The sequence below is a fragment of the Cyprinodon tularosa genome, unplaced genomic scaffold (assembly GCF_016077235.1).
Source record: "Cyprinodon tularosa strain WSP-4 unplaced genomic scaffold, ASM1607723v1 ctg22, whole genome shotgun sequence".
NCBI classification, from domain to species: Eukaryota; Metazoa; Chordata; class Actinopteri; order Cyprinodontiformes; family Cyprinodontidae; genus Cyprinodon; species Cyprinodon tularosa.
The window spans coordinates 1,395,192-1,413,731 of NW_024038821.1; the positions used below are offsets into that span (position 1 = coordinate 1,395,192).

Below are 18,540 nucleotides of genomic sequence, written 5' to 3' on the forward strand. Positions count from 1 at the left end.
GGCTGTGAATCAGTTTTGCTGGTATGCTTCTGCATGCTCGGTCTGGAATTTCTAGGGAGACTCGAGAACTCGCGAGAACTTTGGCGAACATGAGAACTTTGTTTTGACAGAAACCTTGGAATCTTTATATAATTTGTCTGTGGCATCGTACAAGTGGATGTACTTCCGAACCTCCTCAATTAACCTTCCGTCATAGTTGTCCATTGTAGTTGGTCCTCGGTTTTAAAAATGGTGCGCCCCGCCACTGAATCGAGAAGGACGACCCCAAAGACAGCCGGAAAGGCATACCAGGGACCAATCACAACAGTTTTTTGTCTGCGCACTTCCGCTTAAGGTGTGCACGGGTTTGCGACCATCAAATACGTAGTCAGGATTTTTTTGAGGTGAGCGACGACGGTTGCAGAACCTCTGGGCATGGTGGCACACAGAGACAGAATTGACAGTTGCAGAGGCTATGCGTCAGAAGCATAAATTGGCCTTTAGCCACTCGGGTTGCTAGACTTCCCCCTGAATCCTCATTATTAGAGGCAACCTGTTTCAAAGAGAACTGTAAGTAGGTGGTCACAGGACGTTGAAGAAGCCCTGCAAGGTTGCTTTGAGGCTATTGACTACAATGCACTTTGTCGTCCACATAGAGAAAACATTACTGCAATGACTGAGTCTGTAACAGACTATATAAATGTCTGTGTGGCTAAAACAATTCCCACAATGACAGTGAGATCCTTCCCCAATGATAAATCCTGGATACAAAAAACAAAGCACCTTCAGGGCGGTAGATGTGGAATTATTAAGTGGGATGCAGAAGCAACTTAAGGACAAGATGATAGAAAACATGTGGGTATAAAGGGGCAAGCCCAAAGCAAGGTTTTGCAGAACAATACCCGAGATGTGTGGTCAGGGGTTGAGAAGACAACAGGCTTCAAGCAGAGAGAGGATCAGACAGAAGAAGTCTGGACTGAGATAATAATCCAAATTCTTCAATAGGTTCAGTCCAGGAACAAGCTAAGCATCAGTTTCTTTTGCCTATATGAGAGACGGATGCTGGGTCAAAGGAAGACGTCCTGTCTGCCCAAAAATTGAAGCTTTTAAAAAAATCTATAGTAGTTTTGGACTCACTTTCAAGTATATCACCATAGGGTGATTTGCATATGCTTCTTGGAGCATCTCTGGGCGTCTTTGGACTGCAAAGTTGAGCTTACTATTTTTCCTTCATGTTATTACTTTTCTAATGAATGAAGATTATTGGCCCTTTTATTTGGAATTACTTGCATATTGCTGAGTTACTACAATCAGAACTAAGTGGAATTCCTTTTTTTCAACTTCTACAGTTGTGTGATATGCTGTTGGAAAATGATCTGAAATTCTCACACATACAAATAGCTTCGGGTTTTGTTTGATTTGTTTGCAGAAGAAGGCTAGGGGGAAATGCATCTTAGTCAGTCTAGCAACCTCCTCCTACTCTTTATGAATTCTACTCTATTTTTAAGATAGGACATATAATCCCTTCTGTATTCCTGGTCTCAATTCTTTCTGCCAGAATATGCCGCCATGGAAACCGTTTCTTTTTGGTTCAAACCATATCTTTTGACTCGTTTCACAATTTCAAAGTTCTGTGGAGTCAAAGTTAAGCAAATTCCTACAGAAATGTCTTGGAAAATAATTCAGTAAATAATAATTCAGCCAGTATGTAAACTAATAAAGTAAATGCAAAAAATCTTTCTTTTTTCTGGGTCCAAACTGCTCCTTCAAATTGCAGATGGTTGCAGCATCTCTCAGCACACTTATATGGAGAAGTTTGATTGATTATAGTCATGAAGGAAGTGTTAGGCCCAAGGGGCATGAAATCCAACCCCTAACAAGCAGACTGTGTTCTGTTTTCAAAGAAGTAACTTTCTGTCCACACACCATCAGCTCCTATATGTAACATGCTTGCAGTTTGGAACGAAGAAGAAAAAATGCTGGGCAGTTTCACAAGTATGAAGCCAGGAGGGTAAAAATTAGGCTGAGATAAAATTTAGGTGTTCAACTCTCCCTGGGGGGGGGGGGGGGGGGGAGGTTGGGGGTGTAATGGTGACTAATGCAAGTATTTCAAAAAAAAAAAAAAACACAGAAGAAAATGCTGCTGAGTTGTTTTTTTTAATTTTTTTAGATGAGATTAGTTGAAAGAAAACAAGTAATCTAAGTTTTTAAACAAAATGAAATGAGGTGTAGCCGAGACTCCAGTCTGTAAACAGTCCCTTGCCACATTTATTGCAGTCATAAACTTTTGTGAAAACACTTAAACTAAATAACTTTTATTGCAGTAGCAATGCCTCACTGACATATTCAGAAAACAAACAACGCTCAGTTAGTGTGTGGATTTATTTAGTCATTGTAAATTTAACTAAAATGTAACTGTATTGGTCTTTTCTTTTTAGTTTATTTTTATCTAAATGCTTATATCAGTAATCCAAAACTCTGTTTCTTTGGGACATAATTCTGGGAGACAGAGGTCCATTTATTTTACTTATTGGACGGGAAAATGGTGCTTTTGTTCTGTCCTGTCAATATTTAGTAGAACTACATTGGGTGTAAAAAGGCCACATTGATCAGTGAGGAAAAAAGGTTCAATTATGATTATAGGAGAACTGATCTTTGAAACTAACTTGATTTTGGGCAATCAGCAATCATGCGATACTTAGATGTGGAACAAATCTTATCTGTCAATCCATCTACATTCACAAAGCTCTGAAAATCTGACATTTTCAACTAGACATATAATGGTGAGGACTTTGGGAGCCAAGTGCCGATCACAAAAATCAATATCCACTGATCTTTGATCAGAGCATCAAATCCAGACAATCTTAAACTGCAGGCTCATGTCATTGTAGAATTGGGTATCAAATTTACAGGACATGAGAAAGTAATATTGAATTTACCACTGTTTTAGTGAAGGAGGCAGTGGAGACATTTTTTTAAATCAAAATGAAAGATGGGGAAAATAATGTTGAAAAAGGATGACACCATAAAGCGTTGTCTGTGGGTAGATTTTTAAAAAGCCATTTACTTTAGCCCTAGACGGGCTGTTTCATGATCCTACCTCCAGCATAGGAATCACTAGCAGTAGTCTTCTCTCCCTGGTCCGCCTTACTATTTGGTTGCAGGCTCCTCTGATCTCCTGCTGTCCTGTTTCCACCTCCAGCAGTTGGCCCTTAGAGGTAATCCTTGGCTTGATACGGCCTCCTGCTGCTCATTCTCTCTGGCTGGGTTCTCAAAAGAACTGCTGTCCGACTCCCGGTCAGTAGTAGCCTCTCTCCCAGCCTCAGTGTTCTGTTTCCTATGTGGACTTCTTGGATCCTCTGTAGTTGGCCTAGCTATAGCTAGGCTCGGTCAGCAGTGGCCTTTAGCCGCCGGTTATACTGCTCTCACTGATTCCTCACTGCTGCTGTTTGAGCTCAGAATGCTGTCTCCTCTTCCCTCTGTATGGGTGATTCGCCCCTGTTTTGGGCACTCTGATCATAGCAAACATGGACCAAGCTCAGGAGAAAGATGTGTGTCCCCTCAGAAAAAAGTAATTAACAATAAAATGGCCTCTGCCTAAAAGCAGTGGTCTTCATAATGACCTGACAGTTGCCAGCCGTGGCCAATCGCAGGACAATCTGCGGATTCACGAGCACAGCTGATTGACTGATGCAAGTCTACTTTTAACGACTTTTTTCTTTTTTAGAACACTACATGTATGCAGTTAAAACACGTTTGGGTTGTTTCTGAGGTATAGTTCACTGATTTTCTGCAAAATACATCTGAAAGTTAAAGGCGTGTCCTGAAGAAAAGCATCTTCACACGCCTCACTATGAACTTTCCAGTGTGGGTTGGAAACAGGAAATGCTGTCCATGTTTCACTGCTGGTGTGTTTTGTTTTTGTTGCAAATCCTCCAGCTAGCTAGTTGCCCAGACCATCTGTCATCTCTACACCCCCCCTATGCAAGAAGGGTGTTGTGGAACTGTGACTATGACTAGGTTAGAAGTAGTGGTGGATAGTATTCAATCCCCAACAGTGTCTTTGCTCCTCTTTTAGTGCACAAACAGAGCTGTTTAAAAAGCATCTAAAATCATTTTTATTTAAATTTTGTTCATGTACCAGCGGTATAAATAAATGTTCCCAGATTTGTGTATCATTCGTATATGAAGCAGTTTATTGCTGATCTGCTGCCCGTTAGCACTTTTTCTCAGTCAGCTCAACATGTTTACCCATCGTTTTGGGGCGGTATCAACAGCTTATGACAGCAGGCGTCTTGTTCTAGTGCCTGAAATAAACCATTACAGCTGAATCTGCACCTCGCTCACCAGCCTATCAGCACAGAGTTATGACCATCTTGAGTTTTGTGAGTGCATCACTGAAAAGGACTCATTGTTGACCTTATAACTGGTCATTTGTTTCTGCCAGACTGTGCAGCATTTTTTTCTACACGATCAGCTCTCTCAAAAGCATTTGGCAGGTACCGACTCATTAGGAATTTTAGGCCTTTGATGCCATTTTAATGTGGAAGTTGAGTTATCACCTCATGCCGCTACATTCTGGCTTTCTTGGGGATCTCAGCTTTAGGAGAACAATACAGAGGGACAGCAGCAAGCTAATCCACATGCATACTTTAGTAGCATTTTAAGTGGATGGCCTCTGGTGAAATTGATTGTGCCAATGGATTGAAAAACAAAAGATTTCCAATTTTCTTCTACAGGACTAAATAAATGATTCCTCCATATATTCCTTTTAGTTCTCTACATCTTCCTCCCCCCCAAAAAAAATTCATCCATCAACACGTTTTTGCCTTGCGTGTTTCTGTTGCCATCACCCCTGCAGCTTTTTATGATGATGAAAATACCTACCTGCTGTGTACTGCACACACTGGAAGCATCCTAGATTTTTCTTGCTGTCGTTTTTTTTTTTTTTTTTAATCCACCGCTGCTGTTTTACCTGTTCTACACTTACTTCCAGAGGGCAAAAAAAAAAAAAAAAAAAAAAGCAAACAGCAGGACAGTTAGGAGGAGAGAACAAGCATGCAAGGGATACCAGGGAGGATCGATGAGAATAACAGATTGCGGGGGGGGGGGGGGGGGGGGGGGATGTTGGTGCTTAGTCAGCAGCACAGCCTCCAGGGGAGGAGTTACCTTCAGCTCTATCACTGAATTGAACTGGGAGCTGTGAAACGACGCCCTGTGTGAACGAGATCAAGAAACCAAGGTTCCTTTGTTTCTGTTTTTCGCTCTGATAGTAATACTGCCTTTTTATTCAGAGGGTGACTTTTGAAGTCAAAATGCAACGCTCAAACTCCCAGCTAGAGGTGCGCAGTGCTCGATGGATGAATCGCTATTAAACAGCTGGATGTTTGTTTTTGTTCTCTAAGGGTATGATGATCAGCTATGATACTGAACCATTGTGGCTGCACAATATTCACATTATTACTGTAAACATGTTTTCTCTTTGGATTGTAATAAATAATAGCTGTTAGAAAGACCCATTTAGTTAACATCACCAGATACATGCCTGGACTGAATTACAGTGATATATTTTTGGTGTTGTTTGTTGGTTATGCAGGAAAAACACAGTTCAGAAGTAAGTTAATTACATGTTCTGGTAACATTTCTATTAGGTCTAGGTTTGCCATGGACATGATTCAGAAAGCTGTTAAATTTGTTTAGTTATATGCTTTTTTTAACATATATCATCTAAAAATTAACAAGCAGTTTTTTTCAGTATCTTTACATGTTTTTCTTTTATTTTGTTTTATAATTTTATTTTCTTTAATGGGCAGCTGTAGCTGTTGCAGTGATGGACCCGAGTATGCAGTCAGATGAATAATGTATTATTTGCAGGCAACACTACGTTAATCAATAGGGAAATGCATCAACTTAATGTCTGCAATATTTCCAAACTACACTGCGCGGTTTTATTTATTTATTTTTATTAAACCAGATATGTCTCCAACTGTTTAGGATAGCCTGTTTTCCTTCAAACCTGTGATAAATAATGACTTTTAGTTTATATTCTGTCTCCCATGCACTCTTTCTTTCTTCCTCTCATATTTTTATCCATTATTCACACATTTTAGTTAGCTTTCCTCTGTCTTCCCCCTGCAGCCTTTTATCATGAGTAAAATGCTTACCTGCAGTGTCGAGAACAGTTTTCGAATGTCTTGTGTAGGGCTGCAACAACGAATCGATAAAATCGATAAAAATCGACTTTTAAAAGCGTTGGCAACGAATTTAATCATCGATTAGTTGTGTTGCGCGATTAATGCGTCATCCGCCGCCGCCGTCATCCCGGGGAAGAAAAAAAAATATGGCGGAGCGAGTCAGCGCCGCAGTTGCAGTGTTGCCAACTCAGCGACTTTTCAGACCCCTCCAGCGACTATTTTTTTAAAAAGCGACTAGCGACAAATCTGGCGACTTTTTACGGTGTCACTGGCGGCTTTTGGAGACTCTTACGTGAAAGCATGTATCGTTCCTACTCTTGTCCTCCAGCGGCAGCTGCTGCCGTGGGGCGCCTCCCCCATCCCAACGCCTTTCTCCCTCTCCCACAAGAATCCCTCTCAGCGCTGCAGTCCGAGCCGCAGGATTTTAGTGAGGAGTTTACCCTCAGCGTCCAGACTGCAAATGAAGCGCGCATGCCCCGGGATTGACGGCGCAAATTGATCACAATAATTAAAATAGCCTTTGTAAAGTGAAAAAAGTCGTAACATGCAACTTTTGTAAAGACAAATAAACATGGCACGGAAGCACCACTGTTATGACGCAGCACCTGAAAAGAAAACATGTTGGAGCCTTCGATGGCAGTGAAGAGAGCTGATCAGCAGGATGAGTAACCATGTTTGTTTCATTTTAAAGTGGGGAAACGTAACGTTAGTTTCTCAGGTAGCTCATCTGATGCTTTCCTTAGCTTGTTAGTAGGTTACAGACAGTGATAAGGTTGGCTACTTATTTTACTTTTAATTTCATTTGAATTAGCTTAAGCAGCGTTTATATTTTCTTTATAAATAAATTAACTTGCAAATTATGAGGGCAAGGCTTTTAAAGTTTAAATCTTCTGGCAAAGATAAAGTAAAGAAGATCCTGCAATTTATGGAAGTAAAGCAGAATAAAATCCAGCAAGATCAGTAATATGTCAATTAATTATCTGCCACATTCCCATGTAAATATCTGTCTTTGGAGGATGTGTTTTTTAGCACCCCTACTTCTCTCATTTTTATTCCAAATACAATTTATAATTTGAATCACAGGGCTATTTTTATCTCTATGGTTCAGTATTTTCTCAAGTAGCAACTTTAACTGCTATACTTTCCTGTCTTAAAAGGCAGAACTCTTCTAGTCTAAAAAAACCTCATTTGTTGAAATGGGGGGGGGGCCTATTGTTTGAACCCCTTAGGGGCTTTAAAAAACAAAAATGTCTCTTTTTGCGCTTTATGAAACAAAGTAGCCTATATTTTGTGGATGTACAGCTACATTTCTCATGTAAGTTTGCGTAGTTTTAAAACAAACATTTAATTTTTCATATAGCACCAGTACAGTTAATGAGCAACCTGTACTTGTGTGCTTGTTTGTTCTGTCTAAAATGTTTATTTTGGAATAAAGAGGTTAATATAAAAAAAATATTTTGTGTCCGATTCATCGATTAATCGAAAAAATAATCGGCCGATTCATCGATTTTCAAAATAATCGTTAGTTGCAGCCCTAGTCTTGTGCTTATTTTATATGATTGGACTCTGATTCTGATATTCTTTCTTTATGGTTGAAATAAAAGCCTTCATTTCCCCTTAGGATAAGAAAACGCTTAGAAAAGGGTGCTGTCTCACTTTAAGTAAAGAAATCATCTTACTCTGCAAAAGTTTTGGGCATATAGAATACAGTACTCGTTTGTCAGGTCAACTTCTTTTATTATTAGATATGTAATCTACAGCGGTGTTTAGAAAGTAGATGTAAAGGAATGTGATTCACCTTGTTTGGTTGGTGTTGTACTTATGAGAGACGGACTAATCAGAGGTTTGTAATCAATCAGTTCTTTTTTTAAAGCTTTTTCAAACTAATGCCAGTTTTAACGGATTTCGATAGCTGTTATAGCGCCATAATAAAGGAGGATGTAACCGTCCTACAGCAAGTCTTTAAAAAGCAGTGCTGATGATGTGTGCATGTGAGAATGCATTTACTGCAAAACAGGTTTTATTTTTTAAATAGTAGGACTGAAACTGAAACCGATGATTTTACTTATTGATTAATCTGTTTATTTTTTCGAATAATAATGGGATCGCAAAAGTTTTTTGTTTTTCTTACAGAATTTAAATAAAACTAACTATTCCACTTTAGGAGTTCTGATGGAGCTTATTGATGTTTTTTTATCTTCATTGTAGTTTTTTTTTTTTTTTATACAGTTTTTGTATAAATGCTGCTCAGCTAAAGGCTAAAAGGCATGTTTTATTGTCTCTTTACTCCAGTTGCGATTAAGCGATCATTAAACTAGCTGACTGTTTCTTCAATAATAGATTAATTATTATTAACATTTCAGTTAATGAATCTATCAATGGTTTCTTCCCTAGAAAAATGTTAACGCAAACACAACTCTTTGCTTCAAATTTATGTCTTTATCACAATTAACAGATTCTATTTGGTGGTATAAATAGCACTGCATTGATTTTATATAATATTAAGATCTCACCTGCTGCCAAACGTCAGAGATATTGCACAAAAGTTTTTTTTTTCCATTAGAAGTGTTAAGAGCCAAAGGTTTTAATGGCAGTGAAGTTTTAAAACACTCCCTATTAAAAACTCAGATTTTTATCCTATTTTACATGAAAAATTTATAACTGTTTTGTCCCGATGAAAAGAAGCTAGATAGTAAAACTAAAGAACGAGGAGGAAATGAAACTGATGCACAAGAACATAGAACTGCGACTGTTAGAATTAGCCTTTTATAGGATGCAATATCTCTCTTCTTTGGCAAATTGTCCCTGACTCTATGATCTCGCCACAGTGACCAAAATGCTGAGTGAATTTATATTTTAAACACCTTTTACACTCAAAGATGGAGTATCTAAAGTGATCGGTTTTTATTTCTCATTGTAATATATTTACATAATTTGTTCCATACGATTGCTTATGCATGCCGCCATCTCCACACTAGTGCTGTGATGGAAATGGCAAATATAATTAGCACTTCTCTCCTAAGTGTTGTACAAGAAGATTTAATGAAGTTTACGTTAGATGACCCTTGGGTTTTCTGCTTGCAGACCCGACCAAAAACAAAAAAAGAAACCCCAACTGTAATACAAGGAATCTATCTGCACATATCTGCGGCTCGAGTAACTTTAATAAGCTCCACTCAGTCGTGGTGCGCTTTGGTTTGTCACCAGGCAAATAAACAAGCTCATCATCTCCTCCATGCACCTCAGACTATAGAAAAAGAAAATGTTCCACAGGGTTTGATCATTCCTCCATGACATGCTGCATTTGTTGAGGACATTTTTTTTTTTTACTTTCAATGTGATGCAACCTTGTTGTATCTTACTTACAGCACTGATTCTTCATTATAAGGGAAGGAAGCTGGAATGGACAAGAGGAATAAGATGATCATCTGGAGTTCACTCCTTTAGCACACACAGTAGTAGCTCTGCAATGGACATTAAAGAGTAGTAGTGCAGATCTCTGGTGACCTCAGGTGGTTAACGACACTTACTGGGTTTGTCATCAGGCTTAAGTTTTTAAGGAAATTTAATCTAGTCTTTCACTCTCTACCGAAGTCCTCTAGTAGATGTACTTGACATCACTGCAGTTTTATTTGCTTTGCAATTAAGAAACTTAATTCCTGCAAGCCACTGAAGCATAGGCTCGTGTATTTAAGTATACAGTGGCAAATTAAACCACTCATTTATAATTTGGTGCAAGACCATAAGCCAAATATAATGGAAGTCTTTTTTTTTTTTTCCTAATGTTGTATTTGTCTGTTTTTATTACAGGTGAGAAGTATATTTCAGAGGACCTATGGGGAGGTGGTATTGCTGTGCCCTCCAGGAGAAAAGGAGAGGAGGAATTTCTTCTCAGACTTGCTGCTGGTTCAAGCAGCCAAACCACCACCTCGGCCCAGGAATGCAGGTTACTTGATCTATTTATTAACATGTTCTCATGCTGGGCGAGGCAGCCCTGACTGATCTTTGCTGTTCGTTCTAGAGGGCACTGTTGGTTTTCTCCTTGCTCCCACCTCTGTATTAACCTTTTTTTATTGCAGTCTTTATTTTAGATTATCCGTACAAGGATAGTGAATGTGGTTTGATTATTTTTCTTAGGAATTTCTCCTGGTTTTGGGTACATTTTTGAGATGCACTGAACTAATTTGTCATGATATTTGCCAGCTAGTGGCTACACGCCTGTCTCTTGCCTACATCAAAACCATGTTTTTCCACTTTTCAATAAAATCCACACCTCCCTCTCTGACCTTCTGCCATTATCCCACTGCTCCTCACATCCCTGTTCCAGTTCTCACACAGAGAAATGTCCAACCAGGCTTTCAAATGGAAATGGTGCCCGGTGCTCGTCTGCCAGTTCCACACTGAGGCGAAGCAGGGGTACCGGGTTTAGACAGCTGTCTGACCTCTACTGGAGAGGCAAGCAGAACAAAGCATGGAGTGGAATTGCTATGAGAGGACCCAGTTGCGATTAGCCATAATTAGAATCAGGATTGCTGCTACTGAGTGAAATGCCCTCAGGGGCAGTAGACTCGTCTTAACGATGCCAGCAGATGCCTTGGGCAAGCATTTGTATCTTGGGAGAGGAGAAAGGGATATCTGCTTAAAATTCTCTATCACTGTGCCACTGGCCAGGGAATAATCTTCAGTGAATTTCAGAAGCGGTTTTTGTAGAATGTATCTGCACCATTTTTTTCTTGTTCCTCTGAAATCCTCTGAAAATCTCCCCCCACCCTCGGGTTAGATTTATCGGTTTTTGCTGTTACGTAGAAAAATTGGTTTAGAATGAGGTTTTACATCAGAAAGTTTACTATTAATTGTAAGTAGGGGTGCACGATATTGGGATTTTGGCCGATATCCGATATCGAAAACTCATGTAGCCGATAACCGATATCGATACCGATGTTAAAGCTGGACAAAAATAAGTAGTCATTGAAAATAGCAGTTTTGTTATCCATTTCTGACACTTTGAAAAATAATATACTCAAATATATTTTCATATGCTGATATCAAATAAATTTTTAAAAACGCGGTATCGATCTATTTTACTTTCAAAATCTTGTGAAATTTCATCGTTCTGTTACAAACTCTCGTGATATTTTGCAAATTCTTGTGAGATTTTGTTTGTAAAATAGATCGATACCGTGTCAATATATCAACATATAAAAATATGGCAAAATTTCGTGGATTTTTGGGGGATTTCGTAGCATAACGATGACATATTGTAATATTTCATAGTAAAAGAGATTGATATGGTGTTTTTAAATGGCAATATATCAGCATATGAAGATAGAAGTTTTTAAGTCTGTAAAAAAGAAGTTTTTGAGGACGAAGAAGAAGTAGTATTTTATTTTTTTTTTTTTTTAGACTTTAGAAACTCAGAAGCTGATCAAATATCGGGTTAAATATCGGTGGGGTGGCCGATGTCCGATATTCAGTTTTAAGGCCGATACCGATAGGGGGCCGATTATATCGTGCATCCCTAATTGTAAGCTATCTGTCCATCCATCTGTCCATCTTTCTACATTTTCTTCTGGCTTGTTTCCTTATATCATAACCACAAGTAAATAATAATATATTTTAGACACATCGAAATTTAAAAAACAATTACTTAGTTAAATTTTTTTGACTATGACCTGGATGACTGAGAATCTTCACCAGCATACATCCTCATAGAAGTTGAAGGAGAAACATTTTGTTTTCTCATTGAGCTGCTTCGGTACTATACAATTCTCCATCAAAGTGAAAAAGATGGAAGAAAAGAGACTGTTAACGACATTTGAAGATTTCGTGTTTTTGACATGAAGCTTCTTTAACATGACTTTCCTTTTTTTCCAGAGAGATGTAAAGAGGTGCTCGAAGTGGCAGAGACGCCAGCCCCTCGGGTCCTGTCAGAGGAGGAAAAGCGCCGCCTAGCCGAACAGGAAGATAACACATTAAGGGAGCTCAGGCTCTTTCTCAGGGACGTGACCAAGCGCCTGGCCACAGACAAACGATTTAGCATTTTTAGCAAGCCGGTTGACATTGAAGAGGTAAAGTAGGACGGATTCTCTTAGAAGGTCAGGCTTGCAAAGCTGCTTTCATGTCTTTGGTTAAAATGACCTTTGTATTTACTTTTTAGGTGTCAGACTACCTAGAGGTGATTAGGCAGCCGATGGACCTGTCCACAATCATGACAAAGATTGACACTCATCAATATTTGACAGCCAAGGATTTCCTGGTGGACATTGATCTCATATGCAGCAACGCTTTAGAATACAACCCCGACAAAGACCCTGGAGGTAAGGAGACAATCTGAGTGCACGCTCTCCCTTTTCTAGGAAACTGTTTGTCGTTGTAAACTCTGCCACTATTAGTGGCTTTTATTTAGTGCTGAAGGCAGGACATGGGCAGAGGGAGAGGGGAGGGAAACAAGGGTCCACAGGTCAGGAATCGGTCCCACTTCGGATTACATTGACAACTAAAAGCCTCATTAAATGATGGGCCCTCTGTGCCGCTGCATCACCAGCCGCTCCTCCAGCCTCTCTACTGCACCACTACCAAAACTGGCAAAGTATTGTAAAAGAGGGACTGCGAATAACACAATTCAGATTAAGTCAATAGATCCATGCATTTAATCATAAACCTTTTTTTTCGTATTGTCGGATTAATTTGTCTTTTTCACGTCCCTAAACATTTTTTACAATTAGATGCATTATTAAGAAATAACATCTTAAGTATATTTATAATCTAGTGCAGCCAACTGCCTTTAGAGCTTGACTATGCAGTAAATAGAGCCGACCTCAGTGGATATATCAATGTGTTCTATGGTCGCCTCTGAGGATTTGTAGAGGACATTAGTGAACAAATGGCATCATGGAGACTGAGGACCACAGCTGCAGTGTAACATTAGGAAGCAATATTTCGATCTCAAGAGGAGCACAGTGTAGTGAACAAGAGTAAACAGAAGGAGAATTGGTTACTACAGATTTCCCCTGACATTAATATCAAATTTCATTGACTAACTGAAGAAGGGGATTATCAGAGATGGTGTCAGCAAGTATTTGTTGAATCTAGAGGAGCTGAAAAGACCAGCAGCTCAGGTGGGAGAATCTGCACCCCACAAAACTTTCTTTTTATGTAGGAGTGGATTTTATAATTAGTTATGTAGCAGGCAACAGCACTCACTTGAAAGTTGATTTCTTTTTTTATTTGGATGAGAAGACGTCTAGGAACCGCCATACAAAATGCACGGTGTGGTGGGCCAGAAACAGAACAAAAATACCTTAAAAAAAAAAAAAAAAGAAATGTCGCTGTCCATACTAGGGTTGTCAAAAGTATCGATACTCAAAAAAGTATTGATACTGAAACGTTGTATCCAGATACAATACTTGTTTTTAAAAGTATCGATACAGTGCTACCACCAGTGGCACCTAAGCAGTCATTCATCTAAAGTGCAGAATAGAGGTCAATGCACTTTCAGGACAGTGTGTGATTAAATAATTCTGTGCGCTTTTCAGTTTCAGACTTTTTTTTGTAAAAAACCGGTTTGGCTAGTGTCATTGTTATGTGTGCAAAGCATAGCCAAGGAAGGAAAACTTAATTTTAATTTTATACGTTTTTTATCAAACTTGCTTAATATTGTGCACAGCAAACAACCTCAAAATATTGTTCCTATTGTTTATTGTATTTATTTATTGTATTTTATTTAATAATGAAAATATTTCAGTAGACTTTTGGAGTCTTTGTTTTTATCCATGTGGTATCGAAAATGGTATCGAGTATCGAATATTTTCCTTAGTATCGGTATCAAGTTGAAAAGTCTAGTATCGTGACAACCCTAGTCCATACAGTAAAACATGGCGGTGGCAGTATTTTGCCTGGCTTAAGCCAGTAAAGGGCTCTTTAAATCTTTGGCTATAATGTGATGAAATCAGATGTGAGTCAGCTTTGTAGGGATGGAAACTGTAACCCAGTATCAAAACGTCGTTAGGGCCAATCAGATGGTTCTCATAGCCTGATAAGCTTCAGCCTTCTGGTCCTGGTAATGGTATTTTATTAGTAGCAAAAAACAAAATTCTTATAATTTTGATGAATATTTATTTATTTGTATCTATTTTTAATTAACTCATATTTGAACTAATGTTGAAATATTCCTTTTTTCTTTACAAAAAGAAAAGAGCACCTCTTACCACTAAACGCAGTGCTGTAAAATTGTTCTCTTTTTGTTTAAGATTCATCCCATCAGAATATCATACCAGGCTCTGCCTACTCATGGCTCTCAGACAGTAAAATTACTTTTTCCTTTTTGAAAATTCAAATGAAAGGCAGCGTGTAAACCCCCCACTGATGGCTTTTCCACTGTGTAATTCAAGCCTTGTAGCCGTGGAAGGCAGCATGACACTTTAATTGCATATCTTGGACTTTTTCTTTTTTTAACTGAATCTCGGTCCACATCAGAACACCTTGTTTTTAAGCAAAAAATGGCCATTGTAATGTGAGATAGAACTTGTGTACATAAACAGTCTTTTTATCCAGAGTTCTTTTGTCAAAAAGAAATGGAGAAATGTTTGTATTGAAAAAGCAGACTTGCTATCAAGATGAAAGCACCGGTGAGCCGAGTGTGCAGACGGCAAAGGTTTTTGCTACTGGATTCAAGACCCAGATATACAGCTGCATTGCAATAGAATAAAACAATCAGCAGTACAAAAAATATTACTGATATGATCACATGCTGCTCCAGCAGATATGTACTGACAACAAAAAACGGCATAAGCCATAAAAGGTTATTTCTGAAGAGCCTGGAAGTTCAGAGTGTTGTATGTATGAATATTGATGAAAAACTTAAGTGAAAGGAAAAAATGTGGTAAATGCAAAAAAAAAAATAAAAAAATAAACAAAAACAAATTAGGTTTAACTGGAGCTTAATTGGTGATAAATAGATTTTTGATGGTGGTGTCGGTTGCAGGAGTTTGACTTTCAGTGTCGTCGTGTCCTTGGGCAAGACACTTCACCTGCATTGCCTACTGATGGTGGTTGGATGGTGGCGCCAGTGTACGGCAGCCTCGCTTCTGTCAGTGAGCCCCAGGGCAGCTGTGGCTACAATGTAGTTTGCCACCATGTGTGTGTGAGTGTGTGTGTGAATGGGTGAAAGACTGAATGTGGTGTAAAACACTTTGGTCAAGTCCTCTGACTTGGGAAAAGGGCTATACAAGCACAGGCCATTTAACATGCAACCGTGATCCTACCACCTATGTCGCAAGACTATTTTCTGGATAGCTCTGGATCTCATGAAAGAAGTACCTTAGAAGTTGGCTACCGTAATTTTCGGACTATAAGCTGCAGAAGCTAAATTGCATGATTTGTACATATACAAGCCCCACCAGACTATAAGCCGCAGGTTTTTTATGTTTACACACAGACAGTCTTGCGCTCGCCATGTCCGTCTTTCTCGCTGTCGTTCTGTCTCGTACCACTCGTGGTAGAAGTCTGCTTCCGGAGGACCTCTTTATTCCCGTGCGCGTGGCTACCGTACTTGTGTGTTGAAGCAAATGTGACGTCAACATGGTGGATGGTAAAATCCATAGATTTAGGTATTACCCTAGTGGCCGTTAGCTGTAAAAGTCCATAGATAAGCCGCATTGTTATATAAGCCGCAAGGTCGAAAAATGGGGAAAAAGTCGCGGCTTATAGTCTGAAAATTACGGTACATGTCTAATCATTTTCTGTTGTTTCCAGTATCACCAATCTGGGATCTATCTAACCTGACGAGAAGGGGGGCAATATCGAGCTTTTTGAAGAGGGGACATATTCAGAGATTACATTTGGATACATTTTTGGCATCTTTAAATCCCGTAAATTTTTATTTTTTTATTTTTTTTTGGTATTTTTTAAGATCTCAACATTTGACCCATATTTAAGAAAATCAACTTTATAGCTTTCTTGAAATGTAAGAGGTTGAACTGTGTGTATTTGAAAAACATAGATGAGAAAACAAGCACTTTAATATGATATAGTAGTAAATCAATTTACACTGAGTTAATGAACATTTGTCAGAAAAAATAAGCATAAAACCGCATTAAATAAAAAAAAAATCACACAACATATGTAATTTTCTGCTTTAGCAGAGGGATTTTTTTATAACAGTCCTAATTTTTTTCATCTTCGCTACTAACAAAGACATAAAAAGCTAAGTTAAGATTATTGTAAACCTATTTTGTTTGTCGTAATTTATCTTAATTTCAAGTTACCTGTAAACTGTGCTGTTATCTTATTGAAATCCAACTATTCTAGGATAAAGCCCCCGGTGTTATAAAACCCTAACAATGCCTCACATTGTAAAAGCGTGGGTTTGACTCCCTGCTGCTCCTGCCACAATTCAATTGACTCCAAGCTGCTGATCTAAATTCATTACAGAATCTATTGGGTATCATAAAGAAGCTTTAAAAACACTCAACCCAACAATGCAGGAGAACCAAAAGCTGCTGCCTCAGCAGTGATGCAGGCTGACTTACCTCTGTGCAAAAGGAGCCCAACCAAGTGTTGAACAGCTGTTGTCTCTTATTCTAAAATCTCAAGCTGAAATGGTAAAACAAACAAACATATAAACTGCCTTTTTAAGACATTCAAATACTATATTGCACCCTTTAGATCAGTCACCAAGAGTACATTTTATCTCTTGGGTGATATATATATACACTCACTGGCCACTTTATTAGGTACACCTGTCCAACTGCTTGTTAACACTTAATGTCTAAGCAGCCAATCACATGGTGGCAACTCAGTGCAAGACAATCTCCTGCAGTTCAAATCGAGCATCAGTATGGGGAAGAAATGTGATTTGAGTGACTTTGAACGTGGCATGATTGTTGGTGCCAGAAGGGCTGGTCTGAGTATTTCAGAAACTGCTGATCTACTGGGATTTTCACGCACAACCATCTCTAGGGTTTACAGAGAATGGTCCAAAAAAGAAAAAACATCCAGTGAGCGGCAGTTCTGTGGGCGGAAATGCCTTGTTGATGCCAGAGGTCAGAGGAGAATGGCCAGACTGGTTCGAGCTGATAGAAGGGCAACAGTGACTCAAATAACCACTCGTTACAACCAAGGTGGGCAGAAGAGCATCTCTGAACGCACAGTACGTCGAACTTTGAGGCAGATGGGCTACAGCAGCAGAAGACCACACCGGGTGCCACTGCTTTCAGCTAAGAACAGGAAACTGAGGCTACAATTTGCACAAGCTCATCGAAATTGGACAATATAAGATTGGAAAAACGTTTCCTGGTCTGATGAGTCTCGATTTCTGCTGCGACATTCGGATGGTAGGGTCAGAATTAGGCGTCTACAACATGAAAGCATGGATCCATCCTGCCTTGTATCAACGGTTCAGGCTGCTGGTGGTGGTGTCATGGTGTGGGGAATACTTTCTTGGCACTCTTTGGGCCCCTTGGTACCAATTGAGCATCGTTGCAACGCCACAGCCTACCTGAGTATTGTTGCTGACCATGTCCATCCCTTTATGACCGCAATGTACCCAACTTCTGATGGCTACTTTCAGCAGGATAATGTGCCATGTCATAAAGCTGGAATCATCTCAGACTGGTTTCTTGAACATCACAATGAGTTCACTGTACTCAAATAGCCTCCACAGTCACCAGATCTCAATCCAATTGAGCATCTTTGGGATGTGGTGGAACGGGAGATTTGCATCATGGATGTGCAGCCGACAAATCTGTGGCAACTGTGTGATGCCATCATGTCAATATGGACCAAACTCCCTGAGGAATGCTTCCAGCACCTTGTTGAATCTATGCCACGAAGAATTGAGGCAGTTCTGAAGGCAAAAGGGGGTCCAACCCGTTACTAGCATGGGGTACCTAATAAAGTGGCTGGTGAGTGTATATATATATTAAAAAAAGGTTAAACTATTTTGAATGAAGTTATTTGACTCCAGGAGAAGGCAGTTCCCTGCCTTGATGAATCCCTTTTCTATGGCTATGGAGGGCCTGCAGCATTTGTTTAGGGGACAGGTCTGCAAGCGAGAAATTGCAAATGGCCAATAGGAAAAAAAAAAAAAAAATTTTTACTTTGTACTCAGGAAATCTGGCTTAGATTCTTTACAATAAGTTTTACTTGATTTGACGTCAGCTGATTAAAGGCACACCATCTAAATTTTGGCCACTAGGGGCACTAGGGTTGCAACATCTAGCGCCCCTAGTGGCCACAGGCAACACAGTGCTATCGCAAAAGTAAACAGTCAGCCGGCCAGCCTCCCGAGTTTTTTGATTGGTTTTGATTGCAAGGTGTCTAGGTTCAGCTCTGAGGGCGTGAGAAACGTTGCTACTCTTTGGAGAGC

The 18,540-nt window shown here is 39.4% G+C and overlaps 1 protein-coding gene across 1 annotated transcript in view; it reads left to right on the forward strand.

The window, feature by feature from the left end:
• The window catches only part of atad2b (ATPase family AAA domain containing 2B), a 98,454-nt gene that overhangs the window by 21,557 nt on the left and 58,357 nt on the right, over positions 1 to 18,540 (forward strand). Inside the window, exons 20-22 of the mRNA XM_038286119.1 lie at positions 9,984 to 10,119; positions 12,048 to 12,241; positions 12,331 to 12,490. Of these exons, the coding sequence (XP_038142047.1) occupies positions 9,984 to 10,119; positions 12,048 to 12,241; positions 12,331 to 12,490 (490 nt within the window). The remainder of the gene's footprint in view (positions 1 to 9,983; positions 10,120 to 12,047; positions 12,242 to 12,330; positions 12,491 to 18,540) is intronic.